The sequence below is a fragment of the Dendrobates tinctorius genome, unplaced genomic scaffold (genome assembly GCF_039654945.1).
Source record: "Dendrobates tinctorius isolate UK_male_01 unplaced genomic scaffold, ASM3965494v1 ptg000137l, whole genome shotgun sequence".
Taxonomy (NCBI): Eukaryota; Metazoa; Chordata; class Amphibia; order Anura; family Dendrobatidae; genus Dendrobates; species Dendrobates tinctorius.
This window is the reverse complement of record NW_027361805.1, coordinates 2,577,847-2,588,806: the sequence shown is the minus strand read 5'-3', so window position 1 is coordinate 2,588,806 and position 10,960 is coordinate 2,577,847. Positions and strand designations below refer to the sequence as shown.

The 10,960-nt window shown below is 42.0% G+C and overlaps 1 protein-coding gene across 2 annotated transcripts; it reads left to right on the top strand.

Moving 5' to 3' along the window:
* Window positions 1-485: 485 nt before the first annotated feature.
* Window positions 486-10,077, top strand: LOC141048601 (uncharacterized). 2 transcript variants are annotated; one of them, XM_073544347.1, is made up of 2 exons: window positions 486-899; window positions 7,784-10,077. In XM_073544347.1, the coding sequence occupies exon 2, from the start codon at window positions 7,889-7,891 to the stop codon at window positions 9,800-9,802; it is 1,914 nt and encodes a 637-aa protein (XP_073400448.1). In that variant the 5' UTR covers window positions 486-899; window positions 7,784-7,888; the 3' UTR covers window positions 9,803-10,077. The 2 variants fall into 2 exon arrangements, with proteins under 2 accessions (XP_073400448.1, XP_073400449.1); XM_073544348.1 differs by having other exon boundaries at window positions 486-925.
* The last annotated feature ends 883 nt before the right edge of the window (window positions 10,078-10,960 follow it).

Genomic DNA, 10,960 nt, shown 5'->3' with positions numbered 1-10,960 from the left:
AAAAGCAATGCTTCCGGGCATGCGCACTGACAAATGCGGATCCGGACAGCCAAAAAAAGTTGCATTGTCCATCCTATCATGTCAGCGGACACCAAAATTTTGGCGGAACCGTAAAAAAACGGATCCAACGGATGACCATCCGTCAAGATCCGCCGATAATGTGAAAGTCAATGGAAAGGGGGTCGGAAGGGGGAGACGTGACTGTTCATATGATTATGACGTCTTCAAAGGACCTTCAGCTCTTGGTTGAATCTGGAATATATCGGCTCCCATTCCAGCCAGTTCCCAGTGATGAGCCTACAACGTCCCTGCTTTAACTGCGTCCTCCAACCCCAGACCTGTGACCTGCACACACGTGACATATTTTGTTCCTATCAGTTCTACATTGTGAACGGCAGGTGGCGTTTTCATGCGCATTGAGCAGTAGGTCACAGTTTTGCACGGCACTGGAGCACGTGACTAATCACATGATCATGGCAACGCAAGGTCCTTTAGCTCCCTGGAGCCCATCCATTCCACTAGTGAGGAGCCAAGACTGTATGGGCTCCTGGTGGGTCATCCTGCACATCCTGAGCAGTCCACTTCCTGGACAGACACGTGACTTATTACATGTATGACATCATCAATGGTCCTTTCACTTACTAGACTCCGCACGGAGCACGTGCGCCCTAGATTTCCCATGGAGCAGCTATAGCCGTGAAGCCCCAGCAGCCTCAACGGCCCTGCAAACAGCCACTAAGGAGGTGAAATCTAGAGAGCGCGGACGGCCATCTTCTTGTAGCCCAGCTTGAGTCTGCAGGAGAACCACCACTGTCCCTATAAGTTGGCAGTGCACAGTCCGGGAGAAGAGCCCGCTGTCCTGAGGCGGCAGCAGCAGTCAGGGGGCGTGTCCTGGAGAGGTAAGCTCCGCCCCTCACCGGCTCAGGTGATCACTGATCTGCAATCTCCTCCTGCAGAGCTGGCATAGCTGTGCCTCTAGTGTCAGACTTCTGCCCACTGTTCCCTGTGTGGGGCAGATGCCGCCTGTGTTATGCAGCCCCCAGAGCTCGCTCCCATCCCTGGTCATAACGCTGGGAATCTGGATTGCCATGGTAGTCCTCTTACTGCTGGGCTTCATCAGAGAACTTGCTATTTACTGTATATTCTATGTAAGAAAATAAATGATGACCTGTTCAGTCCCTATAAGGCTTGGAAAAGATAGTTATGTATTGAAATGGTTCTGAAAATGGATTGGGGCCTGATGGTGCAGCTCCTCGGCCCCCCTCCTCTAGCGGATGGACATGGCCCCTGACCTGTCAGTCAGCAAGGGGAGGGCGCTAGTAGGTAGGAGATGGTGACACAAACCAAGTGAATGCAAATATAAACATTCTAGATGGGAGCCGGATACTATTGCATCAGGAGGACGGTAATGTCACGATGGGTGCAGACTTTTCAGCGCTGAGAATCCCGCTCACCCACCTGTCCACTCTCTCTTTCCCCATGTGCTGACTTCTCCCGTCTGTGCTCTCTTCTTTGATCTGTCTACCCCATGTGCTATCCCCCTTGTCTGCTGTCCCTCTCCTTCCTGTGCTGTGTTCTCCCCTCATGTGCTGTCCCGTTTGAGCTGTCTCCATCCTGTGCACTTTCTCTCTCCCCCATCTGCTGTCTTCTCACATGTCATCTCTTGTTTGACCTGTGTACCCCATCACTAAACAGTCAGTGCACAGCATGTCGGGAAGAATTTCTATTTAAAGGGGTTTTCCTACGAACGAAAGTTCATTTTAAAAATTGTCTGTGTCTGACTGTGTACAGAACATACCACATCTCCTGGGCAGGGGAGGAAGCAGAAGACAATGCTGACATTACAGCAGGGGATCACAGAGGATTCATTTTGTGAGGTAAAATATTGTTTAAAAACAGTCAGTGAAATATTTTACCTCACAAAATGTATCCTCTGTGATCCCCTGCTGTAATGTCAGCATTGTCTTCTGCTTCCTCCCCTTCCCAGGAGATGTGGTATGTTCTGTACATGGTCAGACACAGACAATATTTAAAATGAACTTTCATTAGTGGGAAAACCCCTTTAATGTGACCGGCTTCCTCTGCCTGTAGACATGTTGCGCTTCTGCCGCCAGGATCAGCCAAATGATTCACTGCGCAAGAGACTACATGAGTGTATAGAGTGAGTGTGTGGTGCGACGGTGCTCCGCTGGTGGTACCGCACAATAGGTTGGTACAAGCAGCAGTTTCCATACTGAGACACCCATCACTTGGGTGGCCCAATAGGGCGGTCAGTGAACTTCCTCCACTTGGAATTCTGTGATACGGTGACATCTGGACAGAACAGGAAATGAAAACACTACAAGGCAATTATATAAGTAGATTAATAGAACTTTAGCATTGCTACAATAGTCCCGACCTTAAAGAATAGAAAAAAACGCGTATATTGAACATGCCAAAATTTTGTTATCACATAAATCCATTATTAGCACAAATCTTTAAAAAGTATCCAAATGTGCATGATAGTGAGTCCACAAGAAAACAAGCGGCATCACAATGGAGCTGGAAACTCATATACTTAGAAAATTCTAGTTAATCTTGAGGATATTTTTTTCAAAAGTTATGTAAAAAATAATTAAACACACAGTTTATATCCCCCAATGGCATCAGACTGAATCACATATTATCCCTAAACATAGGGGTTACTTGCAGAGTGAACCATTAGCTAGAAAATAACAAGCAATATCCATATTAATCTGCATACCCAAGCTTCCCCTAATAGTCCCGACCTGAAGAAACCATCCCCTCATACAGTTATGGCAATGGGAAAAAAAAATTATGGCATTTGTAAGAAAATGAGGGAAAATTAAAGGGTAAAAATGAAAACTGGCTGTCACTTTGGGGTTAGAAAGGTTTCTATTGAAGTAATAAAAGTGGAGTCGGTAAGCCAAACCTCCGACTCCTCAATTTCCATGACTCGACTCCCTCATACATGGCTCATGTTTAAGTATTAGGGTGTGTGCACACGCTGCGGATTCCGCTAAGGTTCCGCAGCGGTTTTGGCCGCTGCGGACCCGCAGCAGTTTTAGCTGCGGTGTACGGTACCATTCAAATGAATGGTAAAAAAGCTGATTCTCACAGTTGACACCTGGCACTTTAACTTTAACCCCCAGCACATGGCGAACAAACATGATCACAGCCTTCCGGGAGCAGGCAGAGTGGCTGTCAGCTGTGACAGCCCCTCTGCCTTTGGATCGGAGACCCCGCGGCATGACGCGGGGTTCCGATTGCTGCCATGGAGATCCAGAGTCGCCATGAAGACATCCGGGTCTCCAGGCCTGAGAGACTTCCTGTCATTTACAGTGCATGTCAGGAAGTCTCACAGGTCCAGTGCACAGAAGCTGCAGCGATGACAGCTTCTATAGCATGCAGATCTGCATGTTATAGAAGCGATCAGGCTGCACAAAATGAGTGTCCCATAGTGGGACAAAGTGTAAAAGTAAGAATGAAATAAAAAAAAAAATTAAAATAATTGTAAAAATATTTTTTTAAAAATGCTAAAAAAATGTATTCCATCAATAAATATTTGACTAAAAAAAAAATCTAAACAATAAAAGTACACACATTTAGTATCGACGCGTCCGTAACGGCCCATCCTATAAAACTGTACCACTAATTAACCCCTTTAGTGAACACGAGTAAAAAATAAAAAGCAAAACAACAATGTTTTATCTTCATACCGCCGAACAAAAAGTGGAATAACGCGATCAAAAAGATGGATATAAATAAACGTAGTACCGCTGAAAACATCAACTTGTCCCGCAAAAAACAAGCCGCCATTCAACTCCATCACTGGAAAAATAAAAATGTTATAGCTCCCAGAGTAAAGGGATGCAAAAACAATTATTTTTTTTATAAAATAGTTTATATTGTATAAAAGAGCCAAAACATAAAAAAGATATAAATGAGGTATCACTGTCATCGTACTGACCCGAAGAAGAATAAAACTGCTTTATCAGTTTTATCACACGCGGAACGGTGTAAAACGTTTTTTTGTTCATTCTGCCTCCCAAAAATCGTAATAAAAAGCAATCAAAAAATGTCATGTGCCCGAAAATGCTACCAATAAAAATGTCAACTCATCCCGCAAAAAACAAGACCTCACATGACTCTGTGGGCCAAAATGTGGAAAAATTATAGCTCTCAAAATGTGGTGATGCAAAAACTATTTTTTTGCAATAAAAAGCGGCTTTTAGTGTATGACAGCAGCCAAAAATAAAAACCTACTGTAAATAGTAAATCAAACCCCCCTTTATCTCCTGCTTAGTTAGGGAAAAATAAAAAAATATATTTATTTCCATTTTCCCATTAGGGTTAGGGTTGGGGCTAAAGTTAGGGTTGGCGCTAAAGTTAGGGTTATGGTTCGGGTTGGGATTAGGGTTAGGGGTGTGTTGGGTTTGGAGTTAGAATTGGGGGGGTTTCCACTGTTTAGGCACATCAGGTGCTCTCCAAACATGACACGGCATCTGATCTCCATTCCAGCCAATTTTGCATTGAAAAGTCAAACGGCACTCCTTCCCTTCCGAGCTCTGCCATGCGCCCAAACAGTGTTTTACCCCCATATATGGGGTATCAGCATACTCAGGACAAATCGCACAACAACTTTTAGGGTCCAATTTCTCCTGTTACCCTTGGGAAAATGAAAAATTTGGGGTGAAAAGATCATCTTTGTGAAAAAAAAAAATAAGATTTTTTTATTTTTCCAACTCTACATTACAAACTTTAGTGAAGCACTTGGGGGTTCAAAGTGCTCACCACATATCTAGATAAGTTTCTTGGGGGGTCTAGTTTCCAAAATGGAGTCAATTGTGGGGGGTTTCCACTGTTTAGGCACATCAGGGGCTTTACAAACGTGACATGGCGTCCGATCTCAATTCCAGCCAATTTTGCATTGAAAAGTCAAACGGCGCTCTTTCCTTTATGAGCTCTGCCATGCGCCAAACAGTGGTTACCTGCATATATTGGGTATCGGCGTACTCAGGACAAATTGTACAACAACTTTTGGGGTCTAATTTCTCCTGTTACCCTTGGGAAAATAAAACAAATTGGATCTGAAATAATTTTTTTGTGAAAAAAAGTTAAATGTTCATTTTTTAAAAGCATTCAAAAAATTCCTGTGAAGCATCTGAAGGGTTAACATACATCTTGAATGTGGTTTTGAGCACCTTGAGGGGTGCAGTTTTTAGAATGGTGTTACTTTAGGGTATTTTCTATTATATAGACCCCACAAAGTGACTTCAAATGTGATGTGGTCCCTAAAAAAAAAAAAAAAATGGTGTTGTAAAAATGAGAAACGCTGGTCAACTTTTAATCCTTATACGTTTTTAACAAAGAAAAAATTTTGGTTCCAAAATTGTGCTGATGTAAAGTAGACATGTGGGAAATGTTATTTATTAAAATTCAGAGTTGGAAACTTGTGAAATTTTCAAAATTATCGCCAAATTTCCATGTTTTTTTTCACAAATAAATTCAAGTAATTTCAAATAAATTTTACTACTATCATGAAGTACAATATGTCACGAGAAAAACAATGTCAGAATCACCGGGATTGATGGAAGCCTTCCAGAGTTATTACCTCATAAAGGGACAGTGGTCAGAATTTAAAAATTGGCCTGGTCATTAACATGCAAACCACTCTTGGAGGTAAAGGGGTTAATCATTACTATGAAACAATAATCAAGCCATTTAGATAGAATATACAATATATTTGTTGGAATACAACTTTAGAGCAAAAAAAAGTTTGCATATTTACAATTTGTTATACACTATGCAATAAGTGGGGGAAAAAACAGGTTTCAACAAAAACGTACTGAATAACATTTGTGCAGTCTATGAATTTGTTCTGAGAAATAGTATCGCCTCCATCAGATCCTCCTTCATAGATGACCTCAAACCTGACCTAATTATTTTAAGCAGTAACCACATGGGCAACATCTCTAACAATTTCATGTTTTAAAGGAATTGCCTCGTGCACAGTCAGTTTTGATAAACGATTGAACTCTTCTACTTTGAGAGCAAGTGAAAAATGTTGCTGAAATATGGTCAATCTGTTTTCTATGGGAGTGGAATCTTTTTCCCTACGGCGACGCTTTGCCTGCTCCATGTCATCCAAATACTTTTCATAATCAAACTCCTCATCTGATGAGGATGAAGAAACGGCAGCAGTAGCTGCACTGGCAGGACCTGAGTCCTCTTGCTCTTGACCTTCCTGTAGCCCACGAATCCTAACTGCTACCTCAATCAGAGCTCCTTTTCCTTTAGTAAGCTGTTGATCATCCTGCAATATACGATGGCTCGGGTTCACATAAACAGCTGCCAGAAAAATTTTATTTTCTAATAGCTGTGTCTCTCTCCGTTTCATTGAAGCAGAAATGCCATCTGCGATTAAACCTCCTCTTTGGGACATGCAAAACAACAAGTTCTTCCACTCCTTTATGAAAATGCTAGGAGTTAAATCCTCAGCTTGTAACTTTTTAGTCACCGTAAATGAGTATGAAGCAATTCTTTCAATTCAGCCACCTGTGTCAGTTAACCTTCATGTAGTGTTACCTGAGGGTTGGCCATATCTACAAGGAAGGGTTTCAGCTCAAGCAATCGCTCAATCATAAAATAGGTGCTGCCCCACCGAGTAGCTTGAACCACAATTGCCCCTTTTCCAGCACGTCTCTTCAAGATGGAATCAATTTTAGGGGTTCTGGTAGCAATAGCCAATTTCATCACTTTGCTAATCAGAGTTCCAGAATGTCCCTCTTGCAGACTATGTCTTATTGCCAGCTGCAGCGTGTGCACAACCAGAGTTATGACCTCATTAAGGGACAGTGGTCAGAATTGTAAAAATTGGCCCGGACATTAAAGTGAATCTGTCACCCCTTTTTTCGAATATGAGCTGCCGGCACCTCCATCAGGGGCTTATCTACAGCATTCTGTAATGCTGTAGATAAGCCCTTGATGTAACCTGAAAGATAAGAAAAAAGAGTTAGATTATACTCACTGGGGGGTGGGACGGTCCGGTCCGATGGGTGTCGCGGTCCGGTCCGGCGCCTCCCATCTTCATACGATGCCATCCTCTTCTTTCCTTCCTGCCGTGGCTCCGGCGCAGGCGTACTGCTCTGCCCTGTTGAGGGCAGAGCAGAGTCCTGCAGTGCGCAGGCGCCGGGAGAGGTACGGCAAACATACACTACGTCCAAAGCGCTTCTACATCCTAATCGTGGGAATGCAGCTTTATTCTTGTGCCAAAGATAGACCTTTTTGTAATTGAATGTTGCCAACATGCTGTGTTCCTAAGCCTGTAGTATTGTCTGTCAATCTGTACATCATCTATGAACCTACTCGTAGTCCTGGCATCATTCAGTTTGTCTACATTGTGGTTGCTCCATTCTTTCCAGTGGCGTTCCTGATTTAGGCTGGAGGACGAGGTACATGTGATAAGAGAGGGCTTGGGCTGAAATGACAAAAGTGAGCACTGTCACAATTTTCAGTGAATATTCATAGTTGATATTGCCTCACAGTGCATTTATGTTTGGCCCATTGGTTCCGCCAGCTTTCAGTAAGAGCGATGTGGACACCACTAGCTCCGATGTTCTCTACACGGTTCCTGCCAGCTTTTCATGAATGCTAAGTCAGATTTACTAAGCTAAAAGAACTGGTGGCTTAAATGTGCATAAAATAACTGTCCAAAGTAAGGGTCGGGGAAGTTCATATTACTTAATAAATCTTGAATTAATCCGTTTTTCTACCCCAACAGATGTATTCAACGCCGGAATCCCATCACGAGGGTACTTCATCTCGCCCAACTACTGGTCTTTTTCTGTAAAAAAAAGAAAACACTTAAAATACACACAGAAATAGGATGCAAAGCTCTGTGAGGATGGTGACCAAGAAGGTTGCTTTAGTTAAAGATGGCAATGTCACAGAATCCAACATGGCTATTTTAGTAAGTGATCCAAGGCAATGCTCATCTGTATTTATCAAGAGGGAACCAGGTTTATGCGATACAAGTAGCCCTACTGACACTGCTGAATATACAATCACAGGAAATAAATGGCAAGGTGAACCTGCTGACATGAAGGCGGAACCTACCTCATGTGATATTGAACATCTCATAGACAATGCTATCTGCACATCCAAAGATCATACACCAGATACATTTACTGATATCAAGGAGGAACATGCTTTATATGACCTAGAAAATTCTATTAATGCTGTCAGATGTACCCACGCTGATTACAAACAAGATCTGTCGTCTTATATGAAGGAAGAATCAGAACCATGTCATAATGGAAGTCTCATAAATACTGACCTTTCTAAACCTTTGCATCATGTAGAACAGGACCCGGTTGAAATGAAAGAGGAGCCAGTCTCAGACCATAAACCAATAGAAAATACACACAAATATTTACCGGCTAATGTTAAGGAGGAATCTGATTTGAGTGAAGCTTCAAATAATGCTATTTCAGCCGTATATTCTCACATGAAGGGGGAACCAGATTCCTTCACTGAAAAAAATACAATAGATCAGAACATAATTGCGCCTAAAAATAATACAGTTTTGTCAAATTTTCAGAGGAGTGAAGTCAAGCAGGACAGCTCTGTTATTGCTCTCAAAAAGCAGAGCGGAATGAGCGAACACTATGAATTTATATGTGTTGAATGTGGAAGAAGTTTTAATGATATCACAGCTCTGGGAAAACATCAGCGACATCATGTGAAAAAGAAAGTGTTTCACAATTATGAATCTGAAGACATCCAGCCTCCAAGCCAATGTGAATGTCTAGAATGTGGTAAAAAGTTCCAGACAAGTTGCCAACTACTTGTTCATCAAAGAAGCCACATTAGAGAAACGTCATTTAAGTGCAGTTTTTGTGGAAAGCGGTTCTCTGAGAGGGGAAAGTTAGTCCGGCATGAACGAACTCACACTGGAGAGAGGCCATATGTCTGCTTGGAGTGTGGTAGACCGTTTGCTGTGAAAGACAAGCTGGTCAGGCATCAAAGAACTCACATAGGTGACAAACGCTCAGAGTGTGGAAAGTATTTTCCAGGTAATACCCAATTAGCGGTACATCAACGAATTCACAGAGGAGAGAAACCATATGAATGTTCAGAGTGTGGCAAAAGTTTTCGAAACAATGAACAACTTGTGGTTCATCAAAGAAGCCACACCGGTGAAAAACCTTATGAATGTACCCAGTGTGGAAAACGGTTTACTGACAAAGGAAAACTAGTGAGACATGGAAGGACTCACACTGGTGAGCGGCCATTTGAATGTTCTGAATGTGGAAAATGTTTTGCAGAGAATGGAAAGCTGTCTAGGCACCAACGTACTCACTTGAGTGAGAAACAATTTCGTTGTTCTGAATGTGGTAAAGATTTGAGCAATAACCTGTCCCTCATCATTCATCAGAGAATACACACAGGGGAGAAGCCATATGTTTGTTCCCATTGTGGTAAATGCTACACTTATAAGTCCTCTCTAACAAAACATCTGAACATCCACTCACAGAAGAATCGGTACACCTGTACCGAATGTGGACGACATTTTAGCGAGAAAAGGCACTTGGTAAAGCATTACCGTTCTCACACAGGAGAGAAGGAGTTTATATGTTTGGAATGTGGCAAAAATTACAGTGATAAATCATCACTAGTCATCCATCAGAGGATTCATACTGGGGAGAAGCCATATGTTTGTTCTTATTGTGGAAAATGTTACAGTGACAAGTCTTCTCTAGGTAAACATGAGCGACTTCACAGGAAAGATAAATTGTAGAAAGGAGGAGAGCTTGGTCAAGGTCAGATTAAAACTGGTAAATTAATATCAAGAATGTTTTTACAACACAAAGGCAGTCAGTTCTTTGAACCTGATCATTTGTTGTGATGCTTTATCAGGGACAATGACACTGTTAAGATGGGTTTGGACAAACCCAAAATTAGATAGCACATAGTTGCCAATTCTAAAAACTAATGTAAGCACGGCAGACTTTTTGTATAGCCTATTCAAAAAGGTTGAAATAAAAATGAAAGTAAGGCTCTACAAGAAGAACAGAGGAAAGGTTCATGTTGTTTTTTTATGGAGTAAAAGTGTAAAAAATTCTAAGGTATTTACGTGCATAAGCTGATGTATATACATGAGGATATTTACACATTCTACAATGCTTCAAAATCATAAAGGGATGTGTCCTAAAATACTGATTGCCCTGATCCTGATGGTTAAAATGTCATATTTAGTGTCCTGCGGGAGAGTAGCTGAAGCAGATCATACTGAGTGCTTTTCTTTTACAAGTGCTATCTGTGGTTTTCACGTATACTACTTGTACCTATGATGTTCTATGGGGCTGTGCACATCTTTTTTTCCTAAGACCAAGTGGTCCAAGGCAAATATCGGAGACATGTACGATTTTGATCCGAGTGTCTGAACAAAATCAGCAATGCAATTGTATGGGTCCGAGAAAAAAATTTTGGACTGAAATTTGATATGGTCCGATTTTCACGGACTGTGAACATTTTTTTTTTTCTCTCCATATCCGAAAAAAACTGATGGCACTCTGATCAAAATATCATATTTTGTGTAGTATAAAACTCACCGGGCCATAAGATGCACCAGAATTCAGGAGACGAAATCTCAATCTGCACATGCTCTGCCTCCAGCGACCATTTTCCCAAAGCCCACAGCAGGGAAATCATTGGGAAAGAGAACTCACAGATATCGACATCTTATGAGAACCCAGGGCCCAACTCCTGCCGCTGCCGACCTTCTGTGTCACCGCTGCCACCCCCTTCGGATTATAAGACGCACCCCCATTTTTCTCTCAAACTTGGAGGAAAAAAAATGCATATTATGAGCTGAAAATACGTAAGTCAGTCCGTTTTTTTTGCATGTGAAGAAATTGGTCATGTGAATCTCCAATTAGGGAGTACTAAAACCACC

Bases quoted from the DNA above. Each gene is read 5' to 3' on its own strand.
- LOC141048601 (XM_073544347.1), top strand. From the start codon at position 7,889: ATGCAAAGCTCTGTGAGGATGGTGACCAAGAAGGTTGCTTTAGTTAAA.